Source organism: Aquila chrysaetos, chromosome 3 (assembly GCF_900496995.4).
Source record: "Aquila chrysaetos chrysaetos chromosome 3, bAquChr1.4, whole genome shotgun sequence".
Classification (NCBI taxonomy): Eukaryota; Metazoa; Chordata; class Aves; order Accipitriformes; family Accipitridae; genus Aquila; species Aquila chrysaetos.
The window spans coordinates 64,146,656-64,170,715 of record NC_044006.1 but is presented as its reverse complement, the minus strand read 5'-3'; the positions used below and the strand labels follow the sequence as shown (position 1 = coordinate 64,170,715).

At 39.4% G+C, this 24,060-nt stretch overlaps 1 protein-coding gene across 14 annotated transcripts in view; it reads right to left on the bottom strand.

Annotated features, from left to right (window-relative positions):
• The window catches only part of CREM (cAMP responsive element modulator), a 36,393-nt gene extending 21,828 nt beyond the window's left edge, over positions 1-14,565 (bottom strand). Inside the window, exons 1-4 of one of the 14 annotated variants that reach the window (XM_041122204.1) lie at positions 14,408-14,565; positions 9,307-9,419; positions 8,526-8,706; positions 757-903 (exon numbers count right to left, since the gene is read on the bottom strand). In XM_041122204.1, the coding sequence (XP_040978138.1) occupies positions 757-903; positions 8,526-8,706; positions 9,307-9,347 (369 nt within the window). In that variant the 5' untranslated portion in view covers positions 9,348-9,419; positions 14,408-14,565. Of the gene's footprint in view, positions 1-756; positions 904-8,525; positions 8,707-9,306; positions 9,420-13,458; positions 13,550-14,407 lie in introns of those variants that run through there. The other 13 variants (XM_041122208.1, XM_041122207.1, XM_030008306.2 and 10 more) reach the window with 13 other exon arrangements.
• Positions 14,566-24,060: the final 9,495 nt, after the last annotated feature.

Below are 24,060 nucleotides of genomic sequence, written 5' to 3'. Positions count from 1 at the left end.
TTTTGACATTTCACAATCAGATTTTAAGAAAACTAGGGGAAAGGCATTCCTAGCTACAAGAAAAACACCAATGGGAGGCCAAGTCATTTTCAAAACACTGCAAGTTCATTCTCTATTGTCTTTTTCACTATTTAAAAGCTCTGAAAACTCTTAAGCATTTTGCACCGGTCCCTGTTTTCCAACATCAGCAACTTTAAACATGTGAAGATTTGCAAAATAAATGTTTATTTTGAGGCTGCCCTTATTTTTGGTCTTTACATATCCACACCAACAAAAAGCAATACCAGATGCTCTAACAGGGCCTGCTAAAAAGAACAAGGAATCATTTGACTACAACATGTTTACTTCCATTACATCCAGATGCTCTCCAAAAATACGGTATGAGATAATTGCAAATTTATGAGTTCATAGTCTCATTAGAAACATGATGTTCATAGAATTTAACAAAACAGAAAAACTGCAAGATACACGAAAGTAAGGCCACGTTATTACACAAATTTGCTGTTGTGCAAGTTCAGGGTTCCAAGACACAATTTCTTAAAAGATAAACAGGAAGCATTAAGGAATCACTACACAATGCTTGTAGAGCTGCTACTGGTTGGCAGTTTGCCACTTTCCCCTCCCTCCCCATTTCCTGCACCATGTGAGTAAATCTTGCAGCACTGGTAGGAATGAAGAGAAACTGAAGATGGGGTTTGGGGGAAGAGTTACAAGGCACCAAATATTCATGGAAATGTAACAATAAAAAAAGCTAACCTGAACAGCTTGCATGTGTGGTGACTGAATGACTGAGGGCTGTATGGCTTGAATTACACCCTTGACATGAGCAGTTTGACCAGAAGGCAACTGCACTAGAGTTACAGCTGGAGATCCTCTTCCAGCACTTGATGCAGCTACAGAAACCTGCAAAAATTACAATCATCATGTTTAAGTAACATGCCTTAAGATGTCAGCAGATGCGTTAAGTGATACTAAAAGAAACTGGTTTTGATTCCATATCTAAAATAGCTTAGATGTGTGTAATTATCACACACAGAAATAAACTAGTTTTACTAGTAAGAGTTTGGTGTGTATCTTTCCAAATGGTATGGAAAGCTTAAAACTGTCCCCTATCAAATTGCAAATCTGTGGGTTTGGGTTTTCCCCCCCCCCCCCCCCTCTCTGGAGACTTCATGTTTTGTTCTCAATTAAAAACAACCCTAAGCCATCACACACTAAATCTACTGTCATTAGCATGAAGGTTAGGAAGAACCTAAAAATGTAACAAAAAAATATCAATATTCACTGAAGTGGTATGTTGCTGCAACAACATCCAGGGCAGAATGTTCTTACTCAGGAAAAAAAAAAAAAAAAAAAAAAAAAAAAAAAAAAAAAAAAAAGAGTCCAGAACTGCTTTGGTCTTGCTTTGTTGGGCAAGAAGTTTAGTTTGAACTTCTGCTTTTCAGATAGCTGTCTCAAGAGATGCAAGAACTTTTCATATAGCAAAAAAAAAAAATTTGTTAAATAAAGCCATACATGGATTTGTAAACTGCTTTAGTTTAATAAATCCTCTTTTAATATATATATATATACATCAAGAAAAATATAGTTGAAGTGTATCAGTGCTTCGATACAACAAGAATAATAAAGAACAGCTGTATCTTCTTTAAGCCTAGCACAGCTGAAGAAAGTGTTCTGTTTAGGAATAACCTGATCCCTTTTCTGATGACATTTTAGAGCACACACAGCTTTCCCCAGCCCTTGGCTCTCAACCATCAGTACTGAGGATGAATGGATTAAGAAACAAATACCTATGGGCTAAGAAATAGTTCAGTATTTATGCTATAACTGTTAAGTCTATTAACAGAAACAAATACTGAAGCAAAGGGAAAACACTATGATTGATTCTCAAGTTCTGTGTGATGAAACAGCTCTAAACTCGGAAGAGAACGACAAACATAAATCATACAATAAAATGAGGTATTGTGTTTTTGTAAGTAAACTGCATTGAAAAAACTTATTGCTACATTCTGCATGTACAAGAATAAACCCAGACTCGTATCTAAAATTCAGGTATTATTCCCTTGCTAGCTTGGTTCTCAGCCCCAAAAGGTATCTGGTATGAGCAGTAAAGGTAAAATAGATGACAGTGAGAAGAAAAATATGATGAATGCTGAATTAAAAAAAAAAGTTACAGAAATTTTTGTATTTTTCTGTATTCACATTGAAGGTTTCTTGGAATTATTTTGAAGAAACAATGTTTCCAGCAAACAGAGACAGGATCTTGTCAACATTCACTATGTAATTGTTCAATTGTTATAGGAAACTGAACCACTGTTCAGGAAATAGAACAATTGAGGGCACTTCTAACCCCGAAATGGAAACAATCATTCCTTAAAGGGCATTAAATGGCAATACGTAAATAGGACATACAAACTTTCTTCCCAATGTATAAAACAAACATTATCATCAGAAGTAGGTATTTGAGATTGAGATCTAGAAAGTCTCGAAGATCTGAAGAGTATGATCTATTTTGTGTCAAAGCTGACATCATCCTAAACCCAAGCTTCAAGGAAAGAGCATGGAACAGTCTAAATGTTCACAAAGCATGCTAACTTTTCAAAACATTACAAAGAGAATTTCACCAAACCTTTTGATTTACTGCTATCTTTGTGAGAGCTGCAATCTGATACAATACTCTATCAGAAAGAACTTTCTGAGCACAATGCTCACAAAACAGTACAAGGTGAACAGTTTATGAGTTTGTTTTTAGTACACAATGGGTCAGGCACACACAATCAGGAAGTAATCCAGTACTCAAGATTAAAAAACACTACATGAATTTAAAAGCTCCTTGTTCAGTATGACCACACACACAAAAAAAAGAGACAACCTCACTCAGCTAATACTCTTTTAGACTAAAGTTTACAATACTGCAACAGAAACTGTTTTGTTCCCATTAACTCAGATAAAACTGGATCAAACCAAAAGTGAATTCTTTGTTTGTTTATACCTATTTTAAACAACTCAATTTGATTTGATCACTATTTGCCAAGTTTCCACAAATATCTGAAGGTTACACAATGTGTAATGTATGAACTTTACTTTAAAACGTCTGTGATTCTTTTGTATTAGGTTTGTTTTCCATAACTAACACTGAAAAAAATATCTTTCCAACTTCATATTCTGCATCTCTTTTATAAATATTAGAAATTATTAAACCAATTTTGATTCACATTTCCCTTTGCATTGTTTTCAAATTGAAAATTCCTGTGTTAACTGAAAAACTAGAACCTTTTGACGCGATCATGCATAAATACTGACTGAAACAGACTTGGCAAAAAAATCACTTTCTGACATCAATGATGAGCAATGCTACCTCTAACATCATTACTTCAAGGGCTGTCTGGCACAACAACTGAAAACAATCCACAGAAGCAACTCAGGAACAAAGAAGGTGAAGGGAAGCCTAACACATTAAGCAGCTGGTTAAACAGTCTAAGGGTTATGTCCCTGGCAATAGCAAAGATGCTGTTATGTCATTTTGGATTCTATCCTCTTAGGTATGCAACAGTCAAGTCTAATAGCTTCAACAAATATCAACAATGCATTCTGTCATAGCAGTATGGTTCCATACTTCGTGTTTAGAAGTGTAAGTGCTCCCTCTTCCAAGAGGGGAGAGAAAAGTAGGCAGCAAAAAAAGATTATGAACTATCTTCATACTGAGGCACACATTCTTTCAGAGAAAGAGGTTACTCATCAGTTATCTGACTTCAAGATGCTTTGTCCATCTGAACAGTTATACTGTGGATGTATGCACTCTCATCACCCAAGGTCAGATAACTTTTCCCTACGTAGTACTACAGCGTTACATTTACATTCAACCCCTCATACCTCAAACATCGCTGATATGAAGTACGCAGTGCACAGCTCCATCTGATTTCTGTCCCTGCTGTAGAATCTGAACACTACAAGGTTTTCAGAAGTAAAGTGAAAAGTACTTCTGGAAAAGGAAAAAAACAAGGCAAACCCATTCTGGATTCACCTAACAGAAGAGCAAAGGACTCACCACACTTAGGCACCAAGCAGCCTCTATAAGGAAAAGCTAAAGACAGTGAAGTTCTGGTCAATGCCAAAGCTAATGCCAAAAAAGCAGCACATAGTTTTAAGGAAGACAAGGTTAGACTGATTTCAGCCATTTGGTGACCGCATACCCTTGAGGAAGCACAAAATGGTGACAAGGCTACAGGTTTATAATGTTCTAACATCAACTTTGCTAAATATCCTGGACTTCCATGTGGCAGGCTGGTTTTAGAGCCATATTTACAACAGCCTGGCAAACTTCTACAGGGCTTAATCTGTTGGGAGCAAGATTTAACACAAAGCTTGATGCTGAGAGCCCACAAGGAGAATACACCTTAAGTGCTAAACCTGAGCAGTCCCAGCTTACAATGGCTATGCACTCCAGGCTCCAGAACCGCCCCCCTGCTCTCTCTGACAGCAGTTCTCCCATTATAAATCCTGACCCATGTCAAGTTCAGGACCAGCACCAAGAAGTCCAACAGATTGTATCTCAGATCAAGACAGCAGACAGCTCTACTGATAGACAGAACATGACAAAATTCACAAAAAGTGATTCAAAGAAGAACCCATCAAAGATGTAGGATTAAAGAAAAAAAACCCCACAACTGAAAGTATTTTGTCAAATCTGAAAAAGGTCTCAGTACATTCCTCTTACATTTTTGTAGTTATATTTAGTGTAGCTGAGCACAGGACAACAAAGAATGAAACATGGCCTCTAGAAATCATGCAAAAGGAACATTTATTTTCTCTTTGAATGCCAAATGCAGATATAACTGTTCCAAGATACAAGTTTGACAATTGTCAACATTATCAGAATATTTCAATCCAAATTAACTTCCTTTTAAGAACAGCCCTATATGTATTAATATAAGATCTGTGCATGTGAGACAGAATCCATGGAGCCCATCTCAAAACAGGTTGAGAAGTTTTCCACCTTGCGCCTTTGTTCTTCCCTGAAGAAAGGCATCAAGCTTCTGTACAGGTGTTCTGTACACCTCTAACAGCTTCTAAAGACAACCACCCAAATTTTTACAAATTAGTATTTTCTTACCTAATTCTTTCGGTGGCTGGATCACCAAAACTATACCTTGTCAATTCATTAACTGGCTGAAAGTGAGTGATGCAAGAAACGCTATAAACGTGATCTTATTCTAGCTTAATTAATTTTATTTAAAAAACAACCCTTTCAAGATAGAAATTGTCAATTTTGCCTCAATGGATGAAAGATGTATCTCATTTTTGCTAGTTTCTAATTTACTAATTTTCGCTTTTGCAAAAAAAGTAATTTTACTTTCATCACCAGAAAATTGCAGGAGTATATAGCAATATCTATTACACAAGCTAGGAGGAAAAGAAAAAAAAAAAAAAAAAAAAAAAAAGACAAGACACTATCTTATCTCTATTAATAATGTATAATAGGTCCTACTTAGCATTGGAGGTTATCCCATCACACTATAGTGCTCCAGCCCAGACATTCTTAATGTATCCGCTCCCTCCCAACAGGGGAAGACATTAAGAATGCTTCAGCCCAAAACAATTTCTGCCCTCTAGAGATTATCATCTTATTGAATACCTGGTCCACCTTTTTAAAACTAAATGGCAGGTATTTCTTTAAAAAGCCTGAACTCCAGAGGAAGGAAAAACAAACCCGCAAAAACCCCACCTCCCATGCAGTTGTATCCCTCAGCATTTTGCTAGTCATTCCCTGGCCAAAGTCATAATTAAACAAAAAAAAGAGCAAATTAAAAACCATGAAAATCTATCTGAACATTAAAAAAAACCCCACCTTTTTTACTGTGAGGGCAGTCAAATACTGGCACAGGAGCCCAGAGCAGTTGTAAAGACTTCATCCTTGGAGATACTCACAACCCAACTGGACAGAGTGCTGGGCAACCTGCTCTGGCTGACCCTGCTTGTGCAGGAGGGTTGGACAAGATGATCTCAAGAGGTCCCTGTCAAACTGAACCATTCTGTGATTCTTTGATAATACACAGAAAACTACGAATTGAGTATTAAAAGATAGTGTATTAAAATGCTTTACTTCTGACTGAACAAAACCAAGGTTGAACAAATGTTTGGCTAAGAAAAGCAAACAAAAAAACCCACAGAGATGTCTGAAAAGGAGCCCTTAGTTTCAGTGACCAGGCATTTTAGCTCTTGGTAAGAACCAAGTCATTCTTTTCTCATATTTCTGCACATTTGCAAGAAAATTAGTAGGAGAGATGACTGGAAGTTGGCACAAGGTACATTTCAGTCACTTTAAGTGGTTGTCTTAACTGCACTCCTCCAGAGGCCAATGAGGGAGAAGGAGCTATCTGTGCCCTTCTGTAACAGTCAAAATACAGAGACGCTGGACCAGCAGCACAGCCACGAATTCCTCAGAAACACCCCAAGTTTCCCATCCCATACCAGCAAAAGCAGACGGGAGATGTCCCACAAGAGGTCCCTGCCTCGCGCAGGGGTTAACGTCTCAACGTCCGCCTCTAACCCTCACCATGACAAAGGGTCTCACCTTCTGAGCCGGCCAGGTAGGAACATAAGCTAAGAAAGTCCTCCTCATCTTAAGCCAAAGAAATGTCACAACAAGGCCTCTCAGCAATAAGCTTTCTGTCAGGGCCTGTTTTTCCAAAAGAAATGCTGTGGCAGTTCAGCCTCAAGGCGCCAAGGGGGTGGGCGCGGACTCCCAGCTGCCCCAGGCAGGGAGGGTGGTGGCACGGCCGGCAGGCCTCGGGCAGCGGCCAGCCAGGCCCGCGGCACTGCCAGGCGGCTGAGGTGACAGGCCTGTCCGCTGGAGGCCTCTCGGCTTCACTGTTTTTCACAGAGTGGCACAACTGCATCAACTCTGCTTTTCTGCACGGCCCAGGGGAGGGACATCGACTCCAGCTATGAGCACCGAGCAGCTCCGACAGGTCCAGGCCAGCTCTCTGGGCCGTCTTACCAAAAAGAGGGATTCCCAGATGTAAACTCCAGACTGTTATCCTGAGCCTTCAAACTGAAGTGCATGTGTTTCATTTTAGTGCTAACTGACCAAGATCCATCAGTACTTCAGAGTTACTAGTTTTAACTGAAAGACCTGAGGCCCATGCCCAGTATGGCTGAACCTTCACACACAGTACTCAAGCATTATAGGCAGATAAACATAAAAAGTGTTTTCCCTGGGGACCTGGCAGCAGCCCTCCTACAGCATTAGTGACAGCTTTGTCTCCAGATCAACATTAAAAATCCCAAGTGGCAGAATTCACAGGTATTTTCTTCAGAAACTATTGCACAAGCCCATAGATTTTACACATAAATCGCCCTATGAAGTTAAAACACAAAATTTGAACTGAACTATCAAAGAAAGAAGAAATGAGGGGATGACATCAGCACAGCAAACCAAATAAAATTTTTTGTTTCATGCTCCATTCTTAAAGAAAAAAAACCCAACCAAACAGTATTCCCCATGCTGCACATATCAAACCCACAACAAATGCCATAGGTAACAAAACCAACAAATAAGCTTTCATAAATATTTTGCAGTCTACTTTGTGCCTGAAGACCTGACAAAAGGCAGGTGCATACAGTCTTGAAAATACACCTATCATGTAAATCAAGTATCTAACATACCAAATACATGGCATCAAATCTTACCGAGTAACTTCTAACTTCCGATGATGAAGAAATTCTGTAAGATGTTTTTTTAAAATCAGTTCCTTTATTTCACAAAGACTTTTTGAAGATCCTTCTAACGGGTCTATACAGCTTCCCAAAGCTATAAATCTTAGTACTGGCAAGAACTCAAGTGCTTGTTTCTCTCAAGTGCTGAATGTTTCAGTGCATATTTTTAACGTTTGAGCATTATTACTATGCCATCTTTTATCCATTAACTACCAAAGAAGAATCCAGGTACTACTACCATACAGAACATCTAAAAATATACATTACAACTCCAGACACTGTCACCGGATGCACAGGGATGAAACAAAACAAGCATACATTAAAAACGTACTTGCAAGAAGAAAAAACACATTCTGTACAACAACTGGAACTAGGAAAGAGCCATGGTTATTTTTATTAATTTTTCATTTTTGTTATACAGGACATCTTCAAGATACACACACGTTTTAACTATGTTTGATCTTGTGGCCACCTCAATTCTTTAAGACCCTATTCCCATCTCCATAACAAACATAATCATCTTGGAAAAGTGGGAAGAAAAAAATAAAATAAACCAAAATGTGCCTACTGATCACTCTGAAAAGCCTGTTCTCCTAAAAGTGTTACCTTTAAACAGACCTGATGTTGTACTATCCCTTTATTCAACACCACAGGCAGTTTTCAGTATACCTTTGCTATATTTTTCCTATTTAATAACAAGACTTATAGAACATGAGAACTCCATACAAATTGATAATTTAAAAAAATCACAGCAGTTCTGAATATCACTTTATTGATTCTTCTCATCTTTCCACATTTCAACTTACCTCAGATCCTGGGGAAATCTGACTTTGGCCTGGCTGATTCTGAAGGTGACCAGCATCTCCCTCTGGCACAGAATCCACTGCACTGTCATCCTGTTGGGATTCAACCATGTCCATGGTCATCTGTCTAAAAGTAAATACATACACATCTAAATAATGCAGTACAGGGAGGTATATCAGGCACCTAGGGAAAAAAAAAGCAATTCCAGACTATTTTATATTTGGAGCAGACAACTAACAGAAAATGAATGGATTTCTCTCAAAACTATCAGATTAACTGAAGTCCTTTCTTCCTGTTCCCCCATATTAAAATATTCATTCATATAGCTAGGAGCTCTAAAACAAGTACTTTGGAAAGCTGCAAGGAGGGGCAGTTCTGGAAATGTTTCTCAGGGGAGGGACAAGCACAGAGTCCCAGGGTCCCATGCAGTGTTGACAGTGGGGCTGGGAGCACAGCGTTCCGGAGCAGCCCACCAGCACTGTCTGCAGCAGGTCCCTTATGCCTCACGTCTCCCACCAGACAAGGCTCAAGCTGACCAGCCATGTGCTGCTACAGCCCTCTCGAACCTTCTGAGATACCGACCCCCGACTGGGATCTATGCTTGAATTGTCTGTAAACTACTTGCGGCTCAAGACTCACAACTATTCTTCTCGTTTTGCAGGTTTAAAAGTAGGGTAAGTTTCATAGAAGAATAAGCAAGTCCCTGACCCTCAATTTAAACTATGAGTTTAAACTCCATAGAGAAAGCTTCCAAATATATCTGCTATATAAAAATGCAATTACCTGACAGTTGCTTTTCCATATTTCTTGGCACACTTAGTCATAACGGAAGGTGTGTGTTTTAAAACAAGAGCTTGATTCTCTTCGGCTCCCTTTCTCTCCTACCAAACCCTGCACTGAAGGTGCAACATTGAACAGGTGATGTCACAAACATTGCCATGGCAACAGGTCAGTTTACAAACAGAACAGAGACAGGATAGGGTCTGGCAGAGGAAGGCAGGATGCCTTGCAGGCACGCTCCCACCTACACCTTACTTACACAAGGAATAGAGGCCGCAAAAGGAAGACGTGATATAGTTGTGGGATTTAAGAGGCAGCAAATCTCGCTTCCTCGGGTTCAGCTACCATAACTAGGGGATGGCAAGCCTGTCTGAACTGAAAGTTCAACTATTTCAACTGGCTGATAGTTACTGCAGTTTCTTCCCAAGTCTTACATTGAGAGATGGAAGAGATGAGGAAGGAAGTCTGCTACGTGCCTGACTCCGTGGCTCCAGAATTTAGTCTCGCATGTTAAAAGTTAACTATGTTAAATCAAATTAAATGTAAACCCAACTCCTTTTGCGGCACTATTTTACAGAATATTCCACAATCTTTGAGGAAAACAAGTTTTGTTTTAAAAAATCACCTTTTCTGCCTAGAATAAAGGCATGAAAATATGAAAAGGAATCCAGTCAAATGATGCAGAGAAGCATATTCCTAGCTTATATTCCTCCAATGGTATTCTACTGACCAGACTTAACAGTACTATAGCTAGTGGTAGCAAAGCTGTACACAATTCAAGATTTTATGGGTTAACAGTATTTCTGCCAACAGAGGTTACATACTCTATGGCAGCATCAGTTCAGATTAGATTTGTAAGGAGATATTTTACACCTAAAATCGTTCTACATTCCTGTCTTGTTAGTTACCACTAATTACCTTTTTCTCTAGATACAATCTGATTAAAAATCTACTGAAATTCACCAAAGTTGAGCAGCCCTGGGGAGAATGTTTTCACCAAGCTTTCCACCATAATATTCCATACAAGATGTTTATCTTACCAAATCATTCTGGTTTTATATATGCATTCAATATGACAATAAAAAAGTAGAGGGGGGGGGGGGGGAAATGTTCCTCCTTAGTAAACTAGGACCATCCATAGAGTCTCAAACATGAAGGCTCTATCTGGTTCATGTAAGAATGCCTCCATAAGCTTCAGAACAGCTCACACACCAAGGAAGATTAAATGATGCATAGGTACTGGCAACATATTCATCGCAATCTCTTCCTAAAGATGGGAATATAGTCAGAATTAATTCACTTTATACAGGCCCTGAAGTATTTTCTTATCCAAAGCCACCTGTCACAGATAACCTACTGCTGGAAAAAAAACCCAAGGTTGTTTTTTTTTTTTTCTCCTACTGAATGCATTCCACAGAAATTTTACCTGGAAAGAACCATTCTTCATGTTGTAAAAAATAGGATTTAGTTTCTAAATTTTAGCTTAATTCCTCACAGACTGCAGAATACTATAAGAAAATCTATTTATTTTTACTAACTTGATTTTTCTCCCAAAATCTTTTCATCTGCTGTGCTCCAGTACTTGAGTTAGCAAATAGCTATGAAAAGAACATGAGTGCAGCAGAAAATCTAACAAAAAGTTATTCCTAGTATTTTATGAAATACAGTACAAAGGACTGTATTTTTTAGATTATCTATATTAAATTAAAAAAACAACAGCAACTTTTATACATGCCAGTGAAATGACAAATATGACATACAGGAAAAACTCAAGAATTTAAATAGATTTTTCCATCTATAATTGTGTATATTCCGACTCAACGCAAATGATTGCCTATTTTAAATCTTTAGCAAAGTGGAGTAACATCTGAAAATTTGTATACTGCTTTTAATTAGCTTTTTTTTTTTTTTGACTGCCATAAAATGCAACTGTTACCCCAGAACACAGCAAAATACACTTTCTAGATAAGCTAAAATCCACTTATTTTTGACAACCTGGTAATTCTAGTACATTACTATAGTCTATAAAACTGAAACAAAAGTAACAAAGGGCATAAGTAATTTTAAAAGATACACTAGTCATCTTGGCATAAAACTTCAATGAGAAAGATGACTAAAGACAAAATGTAGCACACTAGTATCATAATTCAGACACTTTACAAGATTATGAATCTTCTGTAGACCTAACCACAGGGGATTACTAAATTTGCAGCTGAAGGTCAGTTGCAGTCATCTGAGCCCACAGCGTTAGAAGTGGTATAGCCACACAGGGAGAGCCATGTCACTTCATGTGGGCTTGTGCAGAGCTCAAGGCCATGCATGCTAAGGAACTCCTGAATTTCACAGTCCAGTCCAGGTTATCACTGTCTTTAGTGCACTCTCAAACAATCAGATTCCTATAACCTGAGTTGTAAAGGTTTTATATTTCCTGTATTATCTCACATATCATTTTACCATGAATACATCAAACTTTTTAATAAGTATACAGAAAAATACAGGGCAAAATCATAACTATGTTTTTTTTCTAAAACATCAGTAATATGAACTGTGGTAAGAAACAGTTATTAATCCGACCCAGAAACTACCAACATAAACAGTTTCCACGTGTATCACACTCAATCAGTCTACACTGCAATGAAATTCTAACATATTTATTGCTTTTAAGTTTCAAAGTAAGAAAAAAGAAAATCATTTGCCAAGCACTTAAATCCTTTATAACCGTGCATCAGTAGGAGTACACATCAGACTTTAAAGTTTTCATTACCTTCTTCCTATTTTAAAGGAAAACCAAGCAGTTATAAAGTATACAGTCATAGGTCCTGTTTAAAGTTATATAATGTTTTTCTTCACTATATGTTTAATTATATACAAGCTTTAATCTTATATTCAGTATTAATACATTCATTTCTTACATTTTTCACTTTGGTTTCTTACCACTGCTAAACAGTAATTTTAAATATTAGTCTGGATTTTTAAATTAATGAACAAGTTATACCTCTCCCCTCCCATAAAAAGGGGCAAAAAATGGCTTTGCATAATGTAGGCAAAGATACCCGCTTCTTCCTACAAAACAGCAAAGAAATCTTCAGGATCTAGCAGGAGGTTTAACTGCTAACTAGCTAGTAACATTTCAATATATATTAGCACCTGTTTACTATAGTCACTAAGACTAATATACAGTAAGTCAGTAGCAGGTAAACACTGATTAAGAAGATGCATACAGTGCAAATCAAAAGGTTCTTCAGCTGAAAGCAGCAGCACCCCTGATAGGACAATATTGACAGCATCAGCTAAAGGAAAACATTCCCCAGGTGACCTAGAAAACTGGAAGTCATTTACAGCTAAAGGTGTGAACCTTTTATATTTTTGTGCATGGGTAAAAGGTGAAGGATAGCATCCCTATCAAGATGTGCTCTTGTGTAACAAAGAGCACGAAAAATTCTTTCACTCCCCCCTAATACTGCTGTTTGGTTTACAATTACATCACTGAATATTAATATAAATATTTAATGGTGAAATTAAACTGCATAAGCAAATTGCTACAGCATTTTGCATAACTGGAAATGTGTGACTGTCTAATTAAATACCCAGAGACATTTTAAAGACAACTTCTTTATTTCAACAATACTTTATACATCAGAGACTGTTTACAAAGGTGGCTTATTACAAAGGAAATTGTAAGGGGTTAAGAAATAAGTTTCAGCCCTTGCTCCAAATCTCTTTGAAGGCTTTTATGCACAGGGAAGTTACTAGAAAGCAAGGATGTGAATTTACAAACACCTATTTTGCATTTATTGATGACCCCACGGTGAGTGTGGAAACACTCAGAATGCACTAGTTTCAGAAGAGCATTGTGTTTTCAAGTTTATAATCTGTTTTAGTACGCTGCTTTGTGAAGCACACCGGGTGGCAAGGTGGTCACAGCATTCAGCCAGGTAAAATGAGTAACAGTGCAACAAACCAGATCCTGAAAGTGTAATCTTTCCATTAAGTTTTCAGTATCAGCAGGATACTAAGTTTCTTGTGTCTCCTAAACTCTAATGCATTTCCTCGTTTTCTTCCCCAACCTTTTTCTTCCTAGGCTATCTTAACAAAATCCTCAAAAAAAAGCCTTAAAAACTCAACCTGCCATTACTGTAAGCACAAGCATACTACCCGTCACTCTGCATCTGCCACCTCAATAACCCAGACAAGACAGTGCTGAGTCTGCTGTGAAGAGGACACATGGTCCCCGTTTAGAAGAAGAGTCCAACCAGTCCCTGAACAGGTAAGAGGATAATTTAAGGATCGGTATCTGCGGAACCATTTAACATGCGGCACCACTCAGCACCAAGCCACATGCTGTCATTCATGGCAGTGGTGGAGGCAGACAAAACCCTCAAACTTTTAAGCAAAACCTAGGACTCACGAAGCCCACCGTGCTCCTCTCCCACCTGTTGTCCCGTCCCAGCTCGGAAAACCCTGTGCGCAAGGATGCAATCAGGCCTACCGGACCAAGTGGGAAAAACCACCAGGCACCACGGCCTACCCCCCACGGCCAGCGCTGTCCCCTCCGCCAGGGCACCCCGCCGGCAGCGGGGGCAGCACCCCGGAGGCCCCAGGGCCCTGCCGTCCCGGGGCCCTCCGACTGCCGGGAGAAGGCGCGCTGCTCCCTCGCCGCACGGCCGACAGGCGAGTCGCGCCGATCTCCCTCCCAAGCCTCGCTCCGGAGGAAGGGCCCGAGCCGCAGCGCGCCAGGGCCCGGCGGGCACCTCGGCCCCCGGGCTGTAACGGCGCAGGGCGCTCCGCACGCCCCCCTTGCCGGGCTGCCGAGACGCCTCGGGGCCGCCCGACAGAGCCGTGCCGTGCCGGGCGGGCGAGCCCTGCGCGGCCCTCCCTGAGCGAGGCGCGCTCCCGGCCGCCGGCGGGGACGCGCCTCCGCCCCCTCCTGCGCGCTCCCGGCGGCAGGGGCTGAGCCGAGCGGCACAGCGCCCCCCTGCCCTGCCCTGCCCTGCCCTCCCCTCCGCGCTGCCAGGGCCGGCCGCTGCCCTCCGCGCTCCCCCGCTCCCGGCCCGCAGGGGGTCGGGCTGCGCGCACACGTGTCCCCGCCCCCTCCCGCACTCACCCGCCGCCCTGTACGTGCTGCCCCCGTCACAGGGGGTGGGGGGGATTGGGCCGGGCGCAGCCGCGCGTCGGCCTCACGTCAGCGCTGATGCAGCCGCGCCGCCGCGGGGGCGCTGAGGAAATGGCGTCTGCGGCGACTCCCAGCCCCAGCGGCCGCGGAAGGAGGAGGAGCCGGGGCTTAGGCGGCGCCGCCGACTGGCTACGGGGCGCCCAACGGCCGGCGCGCCGGCCAACCGCCGCCGCGGGGCTGCCGGCAGCGCCTGTCATTGGCTGGGGGCGGAGGGGGCGGGACGAGCCGGCAGGTGTGGGGGAGGGGCGGGCCTCACCACTGCCGGGGGGGGGGGCGGGGGGGCGATGGCTCGGCGCGCAGGTCGTGTGGAGCCGGGCTACGGCCGGCGGCGCCGGGTTGCTGCGGTTCGGGACGGGGTGTCCTCAGCGGCGGCCGGGGGTTGGCCTCGCTCCCCGGACGGGGTTCGCACTCGAGGTGCGCGATAGCCGGGGCGCGGTGCTCGGCCGCTCTCGCCGTCGGCCGGCCGGGCTCCGCCGATAAGGGCGGTGGTGGTCTGGGCCTCGGCGGAGCGGCCTCCCCGCAGAGCCCAGCCGAGGCGGGACTGGCGCTGGCGCTCTCCCCGAGCCGTCCCCCGGGAGCGGGGTCGCCGCACAAAGCGCTGGTTGTCCCCTCGGCGGTGCCGGAGTGGTGAGGTACAAGGAAGCTTGCTGGGGGACCGGCAGGCAGCCGGCCGGTGGGACAGCCAGCCCGCCGAGCTAGTGCCCGCAGCTTGTTTTTAAATTCTTCTGTTTACTGAAAAACACATCCCTCACATCAGCTGTTCCTAATTGTGCGTATTTTTCCTTTTGAAGTATGGCATCGTGTTTGGCATTTGTTCGGCCAAATAAATCGGCAGCTGCCGGCAGATAACGAACGGGAGCTACGTGCGTGTTTCCCTGCCCGCTGCCACAGGATACGTTCAAATGTCATGAGTCATGTTTGGTTTGTGCTGTGTGTTTGAGCGTTTCTTGTTCCAGGAAGAGTAAGGCCCGTATTCTCAGTTTTAATAATAGTAAAGCGCCATAAATTCTTGGGCCCTGAACTCGGTTGCTAGAGGAGTTTTAACATCCTATGTCTTACTGCTGTTCAGTATTTTACAAAGTAGTGTCAGAAGGGATGACTACTAAAGTACATTTTCAATTACATGTCTATACATCACTCGTATTCTGAAGTTGCATAATATATTTACCCATTTTTATGTAGTTTTTTTTTCTGTGAGAAACTATTCAATAGTGTGCTAAATAAGAATGAAAAACCTAAGTTAATTTCACATGACTCATTGTGATTGAAGAATTGGAGGATGTGTGTGTCAGGATTGGTAGTATGTCTGTACAGGTCAAATATTCAGCCTTATTCCTGGAGTGAAGAGAACCTAAGTATTGCTTTCCTGTGTTTAAAAAAAGTCAAATAACTCTTACCTCTGACTTCATGAAAGATGAATTATATTTATTTGCAAAGGTTTTTGCCTTTAAGCATTTAGGTTTGTTAATTTTCCTCACAGAAGTTATTTGACACAGGTATCAAAATCACAGTCCAGTGCAAAGAATACAAAAATTTTAATGCCCCTATTGCTTATGCAACTTTTCAGTTTTCATCCTACATTTCCTTTGTTGAAATATTGAATACCACCCCCTTCCTGTTTTGAGTTCTGTTTCCCTCCTTTTATTTGTTGCATATATTTCACGTGTCTTTTCAGGCTTTTAAATAGGAGTTTCTCTTCCCATGATTAATAACCTTCTGGTTTGACAGGTAACCCACTAGGTACAATATCGTTATGCTCATTCATCAAAAGATGTGTTTTACTAGAAAACCTCTGGTCAGTTAGAAAATATTTGATAGAATAATAAGAGAATCAGATGAGCCAGCAAGTGTAAAACTACTGAGAATAACTCTGCTGAAGCCTTTGGAAGAAATTCCGTCTTTGCTCAGTATACTTAAGAAGCCAAGAGTACCTGTTGTGATACTAGTAGCACCTCAAAAATATTTTTGAGAGTAGAAGTCTGATTACAAACAGGAAGAAATTTCGAATGAGTGTGTTAAATAATGGAAACCACTGGAGTCAGTTATTCATAAACAAGCTGAGAATTTCCATGGAACTCTTACAGTGTGGATTTGGAAAAGTAGTTATTTTCTATTAGTTTTCAAGTAAGTTATAAGCAGCTTTGAAATGTTTACCTAAGAATTTATTACTATTTATACCTCTTCTCTCTGATATTTTAATGAAGTGTATCAGAGGAGTGGGTGAACTGCCAAGGGGAGTTAGTCCTCAGTGGTATAAAGATGAACGACTAACCTGCTTCAGTTCTTGATATGGCTTACTGAGGTTGGTGCGCTGGAAGAGAAGGGCAATGAAGAGGAAGTGTTGCATTCTTACTGTGGCAGGGTTGGGGCACTGTATTTGTTAGCTGTGGCCAGAACGACCTTTGCTACAAAAGTGCATCACTTTAAGTTAAATGATTGTAATTAAATTGGTATTAATCCCTGATATGAACCAATTTAATTTCAAATGCTAAGACCCAAAGCAATCCATAAGAAGACTGCACAAGTCAGGATTCTTTATGATTGTCATAATTTACATAAGAAGGTTCTGAACATAAATTTGAAATCCGGGCACTTTGCTGCCATCAGAATGACTACCTGGGTCATCTTTTCTCTCTAACCTGAAATGTCCAACCTGATGCTATGTCCTGCAGATTTAAGGAAGTATCAACAATTCAGTAGCAGTTGCTGTTTAATTGTTTTTTGGCTTTGGTGGGCAAAGTCAGAACTTCTGTAAAGAGAAGTTAAAAGTGTAACTGGAAGAGCAATATCAATTTAAGCAGCCCCAGTTGCCTCTGGCGTCTCATTCCCAGCTGCTCAGTTACATTGGTAGCACTGCTTGGGCAGCCCAGAACCCTGTCTGGGAAAGTAATTTGAGTTAGATAGAACATATCCAGAAAGAAAGTTTCTTTCAACCTGGATCAATTCTTAAGTCTGGTCCACTGCACCATCACACAGAGAGAAGTACTACCTCAACCGAGGGAGGGGTAATATACGAGCAGGGAGTTGGAGCAAAGTCAGTTGGCACTGGCACCGAAAGAAACATGATACTCTTTGCAGAGAACATAAATACTTCACCAATGCCTATTACATCAATATGAATGCCATCTATGTAATCTTCAGACAACTGTTTTTACGTATTAGGTCTTCACAGCTACCTTTTAAAAAGATTTTTAAAGGAATAGGGTTGAAAGAACTTGGTGCATTTCAGTTATAATCTTATGAAACACCTTCTTGTAAAGAAGTTCATGGATTGCCATGGCATAAGTAAAGACAGAAAAAGGGAGATGCAACTTATATGTTTGTAAATTTCTTTTTAATTAGAATCCAGACATTTGAAGATAATATAGGTTAGACTGACAGAAAAATAGGCTGGCATTCTATTTGAAATAATACTGATATTTAATAATTTTGCTTTGATGATGCATTATAGAAATGATCCCAGTATTGCTATCTTGACTGGTGTTTAAATGTTTTTTCTGTGATTTCTTTTCATCCTAGAGCCATTTGGTGTGTTACATATATCTCTTTCCAGCCCATTCCACACCTACACATCCTAAACATTTAGGAATGATGAAATATAACTTCTAGGTTCAAGAAAAACCTTTATTCAAATTATGTCTGAAATGCCCTAAGTGTTATTTATATGAAGAAAATTATAACTTATAGGTAGTTTATTGTGCCAGAAATAATTCCCACTGGATGCTTAGCTAAAAGATGTCCAGTAAATGTAGTCTCACGTAACACTTAATGAAGCTCACTGTTAGGCTTTTCTAAACCATTCTGTTTTTCTTCACTTATGCAGTCTGGTATTTGATGCCTACACCTTTGTATCCTTAAAGATTGCATGTTTATAATTATTGTTACAGGTCATAAATTAATTCCTTATTGCGTATATGAACGTGGAAGTGACTGAATTACCATAAAATAATTGCACCACAGATCTCTTCGCAGACCACTCAAGTTTTAGCTGGTCATTAAATAACCCTACTTCTACTCTTTCATTGCCTCTAAAGGGATAGAAGGACAAGTGCAGAACTCATAGAGTGCTCACAGGAAAGTGCAGTCAACACACAGCCACTGTTTTCACAACGTATTTTGAAAGTGTGATGAAAGTCAGAAGTAACCAATACCCTCATGCTGCAATAGAATGCTGATCTGTCTGAAACAGAGAACAGATTAGGCAAGAAGTACACTGTAATGAGTATAAAATACAAAATACTGTAATGAATATAAAATATAAGACTAATCATTTATTTTACCTGTTCTTTTTTATAAACTGCTAGCAATGCAAGAAAAATATGCATTTCTCTTGGCTTACAAATAGAAACAGAAATGGCACACCCTTAAAAGGCAAATATTGAACAATATTGTAAAAGGTAAAAGCTTTGTAATTTTTTTCCCCAAATATATACAGGTTTTAAAAAAGCATTATACATCTGTATTTTAAGGATTATAAGTATTTAGTTATTTAGCTATTTAGTTATTTAGTTATTAGTTATTTAGCCTTCCTAAACTATGTTAAGATGGAAGTAAGACTGAGTGACTGTATGAGTAGTATAAGAGCAAATTACTGATCCTTTTGCTCTTTATTTTTTGCTACCACCCATCACTGGAACCTCTGAAAATTGATACTGCCTAAATTAGTGCTGTGCTAAGGTACTGCCTTGACTTTTGTAGGTTGCAGAAACCAGAAGCACAGGAAGCAATAGCCTTGAGGAGTCCCAGGTACGGCTTAGCGAGAAGTCTGGCCTAACAGCTGTGAGGCTTTGCAGTACCTCAGCTAGATCTACACTGCCTTGCATCATGTAAACAACAGGATTTCTTTATTTGGAAGGCATGGAGTTTATTGTTGTTGAAGGGAGTATCAAGTACTAATCCAGTTCCATTTTTTAAGATATTATTACTTTGATTTTCTTGGGTTTGTAATGATTTTATTTTGGATAATAACTTGCAGTAATGCTAGAATATTTTACACCCCAAAGCACAGATGTACAGTCCGAAATACAACATTTCAATGTGGTTTGTTTGTGGGGTTTTTTTTGGGTTTTTTTGGTTTTTTTTTTTACTTTTTTAGGATTTGTAATCAGAAATCTGATTTTATAAATACTAAACAGGAATCACAAGTGGTACACTACTCTCCGGTATGTCCTGTAGTTTGAAAGGAGGGGTACTTACTGATGCACCAAAACATGCCAAAGTAAACCAGAGTACACTAGCAGCTAAAATGTGGTCACGTTAGTAATCACTGCTTGAACAACAACACAAACAACTAAAATGATTTGTGAATGTGTAGTTAGATATTTGGTGTGGTGTTTGTAAGAAAAGCTTTATGAGAAGGAGAATTGACACGATTCACAGTGTCTGTTTTCTCATCTACTGTTCCTAGGTCAGGTCTCCAGCACTGTTGTTTCCCTGCACACTGGAGCCAGAATGAATAAAAAAAATGGTGAAATCCATAGTTTGGCAAATAACTTGACATTCTATGAATTCCTGTGTACTCATTTTTTGCTTACTCATTTCATGAGAGAAATGATTATAGTGGAAACATAATATTCTGACTTGGTAACAGGGTAAGGTGGCTGAAATGTTTAAAGGATTGACTGGTGAGTTCAAGATATATGCATGATGGTATTTCTGCTGCAGCAGAAAAAAAGGATGGCAACTGAGATCTATTACATGAAATTTTCTCATTTCCTCTGCTGAAAAATGAACTTTCTCTAGGTAATAGTTTCCTCATACCATGAACATAATACGTACTTCACAGTATTCTTAACCATTTACAATTTATTACTGTTTTTAGAGATCCTTGAGCTTCTTTGCTGAAAAGTATAAGGTTTGTATAAAACATTATTTTGTAGGTACAACATAGATATTAACTGAAGTCACTTTCCAAACAACTGCTTGAGTTCTATTTAAAATTTAAATACATAAAACTCTACTATTGAAAGTCTTTTGAACAGGCTGTGTTAAAAGTACACAGAAAACAGTATTTGCCAGTGTGAAAACTTTCCTGAAAGGTTTAGAAAGGCTCAGGTAGCTAAATGTGAATATACTGTACCACGGGAATGTGCATACCACAAGTTGTTTGCATATGGTCACACTTTGCAAAAGATTGATCCTGTAAAGCAAGGTAAGACAATGCAGTAATGTGCCAGGCACTAATAAGACACTGAGAAACTACCTCACACAAAGGTGAGTGACATCAACCATTCAGATAATGCAGTAAAAGACAAACGCATATAAAGTCTCATATTCATTTGAAAATATGCACTGTAAATAAGAAAAAAATACTAAGAAGAGTTTGCATTTGGTTAACAGTCTGGCTGTAGACTAGATTTTCTAGCCAACTGTAGGTTGTTTTTGATGGGGGAGCAGATTTTTTTTGTTGGTGGTAGATGGCTGTAAATGACGGTGAAGAGCAAGACTAAAGACTAAAAAACAAAAAGCAAAAGCAACTGAATAAATGGACCTCACTAGATGCAAACTAAATGTGTCTGGGAGCTATAAAGAGAAGAAAGAGATACAAGTGAAAAATAATTAAATGGAAGAGTATTCAGTATAACAGAAGATTATCAGGCTATTCACAGTGTAGTTTATGTGACAGAGCTTTTGTATTTTTTTCTTATCAAGAGCTGTTAGTTCTTAATCTACCAGTAATACATATAAATGGCTAAAGCAACATATTTTCTCTGAAGAGGAAATCTCTTCTATCAAATGCTAGCTCAACTAGTCTAGCTCCGTGATGATGCTATTTTGCCAGCTGGCTTATTTATGAAATGTTTTTTCTCATTCTGTTTATCTACCACTTTTGCACATTACAGGAGGTTTCAGTCTCCATTAAATATGAAAAATGTGTTTCACTAAACTATTTGAGAGACAAATACATATATTTGTAAAATACTTTCTCAGAAAAACCTGAGGAATCTCTCAGAATGATGTCTAGTTTAATTTGGAAAATGATGTTTTAGAAATGGGCACTAGATGTTTCTTATATTTTAGTGAAGACAGATATGACTTGCTCTTTTTTCCTTTTTTTTTTTTTTTTTTTTTCCTGGAAACAACAGCTCTGCAAATTCAACCTTGTCTCAAAGCTAAGTTGTATTGTCTAAGATTCATCATCACTAAGGGTTGTGCAATCACGGAGTTCAAATGTTTTTCTTCCACCTATGTGTATTTATACATACCCCAGCACAGATGTCAAAGAGCAGTATGCTGGGGTTTACATTTTTAGTATAGTGGTAGAACCACTCAAGATTTGCATGACACTGTTCTCTAAAACATTGTGCCTAGCAAAAAAAAAAGCAGCATCCTTCCTCTCACAGTATCAGTTGAGCAATACTTTTTCATTGTGTTACAAGCATCTCCTTGTAAGGATTATTTTTATGTGATTTTTAATATGATTTTACTAGGGTGCATATGATCTATGCAGCTTTTATAAAAAAAAAAGTGGTCATATTGCTAAAAAAGGGGGTTGAATCACTTTCTGAAGGCAATTACACAATTTCTGAGTTAAAGGAGAAGGAGGGGAGTTTAGAATAATACTGGCCTGGTTGTAGTGTTTTGTTTGGGTCACTGCTGATAGCGTAAACAAATGTATTTCTTAATCGTGAATGGGTAGAGGTAAAATACTCTGGAACTTGCTGACTTTCCTTCTATTGCATACAGTGCCCTCTCGTGGCTCTTTCATTTTCCTGATGCAGCAGACAGAGATGATATATAATGTTTTAACAGTTCTGTGTACTCAACTCTCTTACCGCACTTTTATAACACCTAATATCTTTGGGATTTTATGCATACAAGCTAAAGCATGAAAACTGCAAACAATAGCTTATTACTACTATACTAAGCTTCAGGGGTAGTTTCATATTCAAATTAAAACACTGAAAGCAAAATCCTGATAATTAATTTAAACCCAGCCAGGTAATGACTCAGCCAGGAGTCCTCCGTTTTCAGCAAGTCAGAAAAAAAGTTGTATAAAAGCTTCATTAGAAGCTCTTTTATTCTTTTTCCAAGTTTGCTTAGATTAGCAATGTGGTAAATAGGAACACTGAAACCTCTGAAATGCTGGATTACTTGTTTGTTAGTAAATTATTATATCTAATTCCACCCAGCCCATAAAAGTAAGTACCTGAGCTACCTGCATTTGATACACTCACTGAACAGGAAGGATATACAACCTTGTAATGGAACAAATGAAAGCTCCAAAAGCTTTTACTATTTTGATACCTCACATATAAAGCTATTTTAAAGCTGAAAAGTCCTCTGAGTAGAATCATTTGGATTCAGAGTTACTGCATTATAAAAGTTTTACAACTCACTGATCTTCACATACAAGTTCTAAATACGCGATTTTACTTGTCAATAATGTTACAGAACAATTTCTTTTAGCAATAATTTTTTGGCAAAAAATATAGGAAAAGAAAATTATCTAGGGTTGCTCATACATACTGATAATTTAACTGTTTAGCTACAATGACATGAAAATAAGTTGGTGCCCCTTTTTAATTATGAAGGAAAAAATGACATTTGTGAATTTTTTTCAAGTAACCTCAGGTCCTGAGGAAGGACAGAACAAATCTGGGAGTTGAACTAAGCAGTTGATGGCTAACTAATAAATGTTGTTTGGGAGAGCTCAACTTCTGTTTATTTTCCTATTTCATGAAGAAAAAGACGTAGATCTTGTTAGTGTAGGTTGCGCAAGTTTAAACTCGTAAACTGCTATTTTTTTATATATTCAGCACTGCCATCTAGTGGACATGATTGCAGTGAGCTTCCGTTTCTTGTCGAGCATTAAAGGGGTTTAAGGTAAAATAACCACACATTTAAAATTCTTCATAACCTTAAAAAAATGAAAGCTATAAGATTAATACTTCATTACTGTGTATTTTTATAATCACAAAAGGTACGCTCAATTTATGCTTGTATTTTGTACGTCACCACGTGAAAGACAAATGGACACAACAGAAGTCTAGATTAAAAATAGCTGTAATGAAATAAAGGTTTATTCCTGCTGTCATTTATCTTGTTTTTAGAAAAAAAAATTATTTTAAAATTATTTTAATATTATTATCTGCACCAATACTGCAGACCGAGTAGCTCATTTAGTGAAAATTTAATATAACATGAATATACGATGAATAATCCAGCATAAACCTTGTGCAAAAAATAAAGAATGTGGTTGCAAGGGAAGGAGAGACAGGTAACTTGCTCAGAATTGAGCAAATATTCTCTTTTTCTACATGAAAAAGACTAAAGGATCTGTTACTGTAAAAATGGGATTTGAAATCAGAGGCAAAAAGAGCAGATAGTAATATGGAAGGCATCTGCAAATGAAATGGTGGTGGTGGTGAATGTGGGCTATTTACTGTCAGTTCCGATTGCAGTCTGTAAAACAGCTTTTAAATAAAGCAGTAGGTCATATAGTGGCGTATTTTGTAGAGTGTTTGTATTATCATAGGCCTGTGGGATTCCTAATTTTGGACCAGACTAATACAGTGTTAGATGTAGCATAAACATAAACAAAATAGACAGCTCCTGCCAAAAGAATTTATTATATAAGAGAG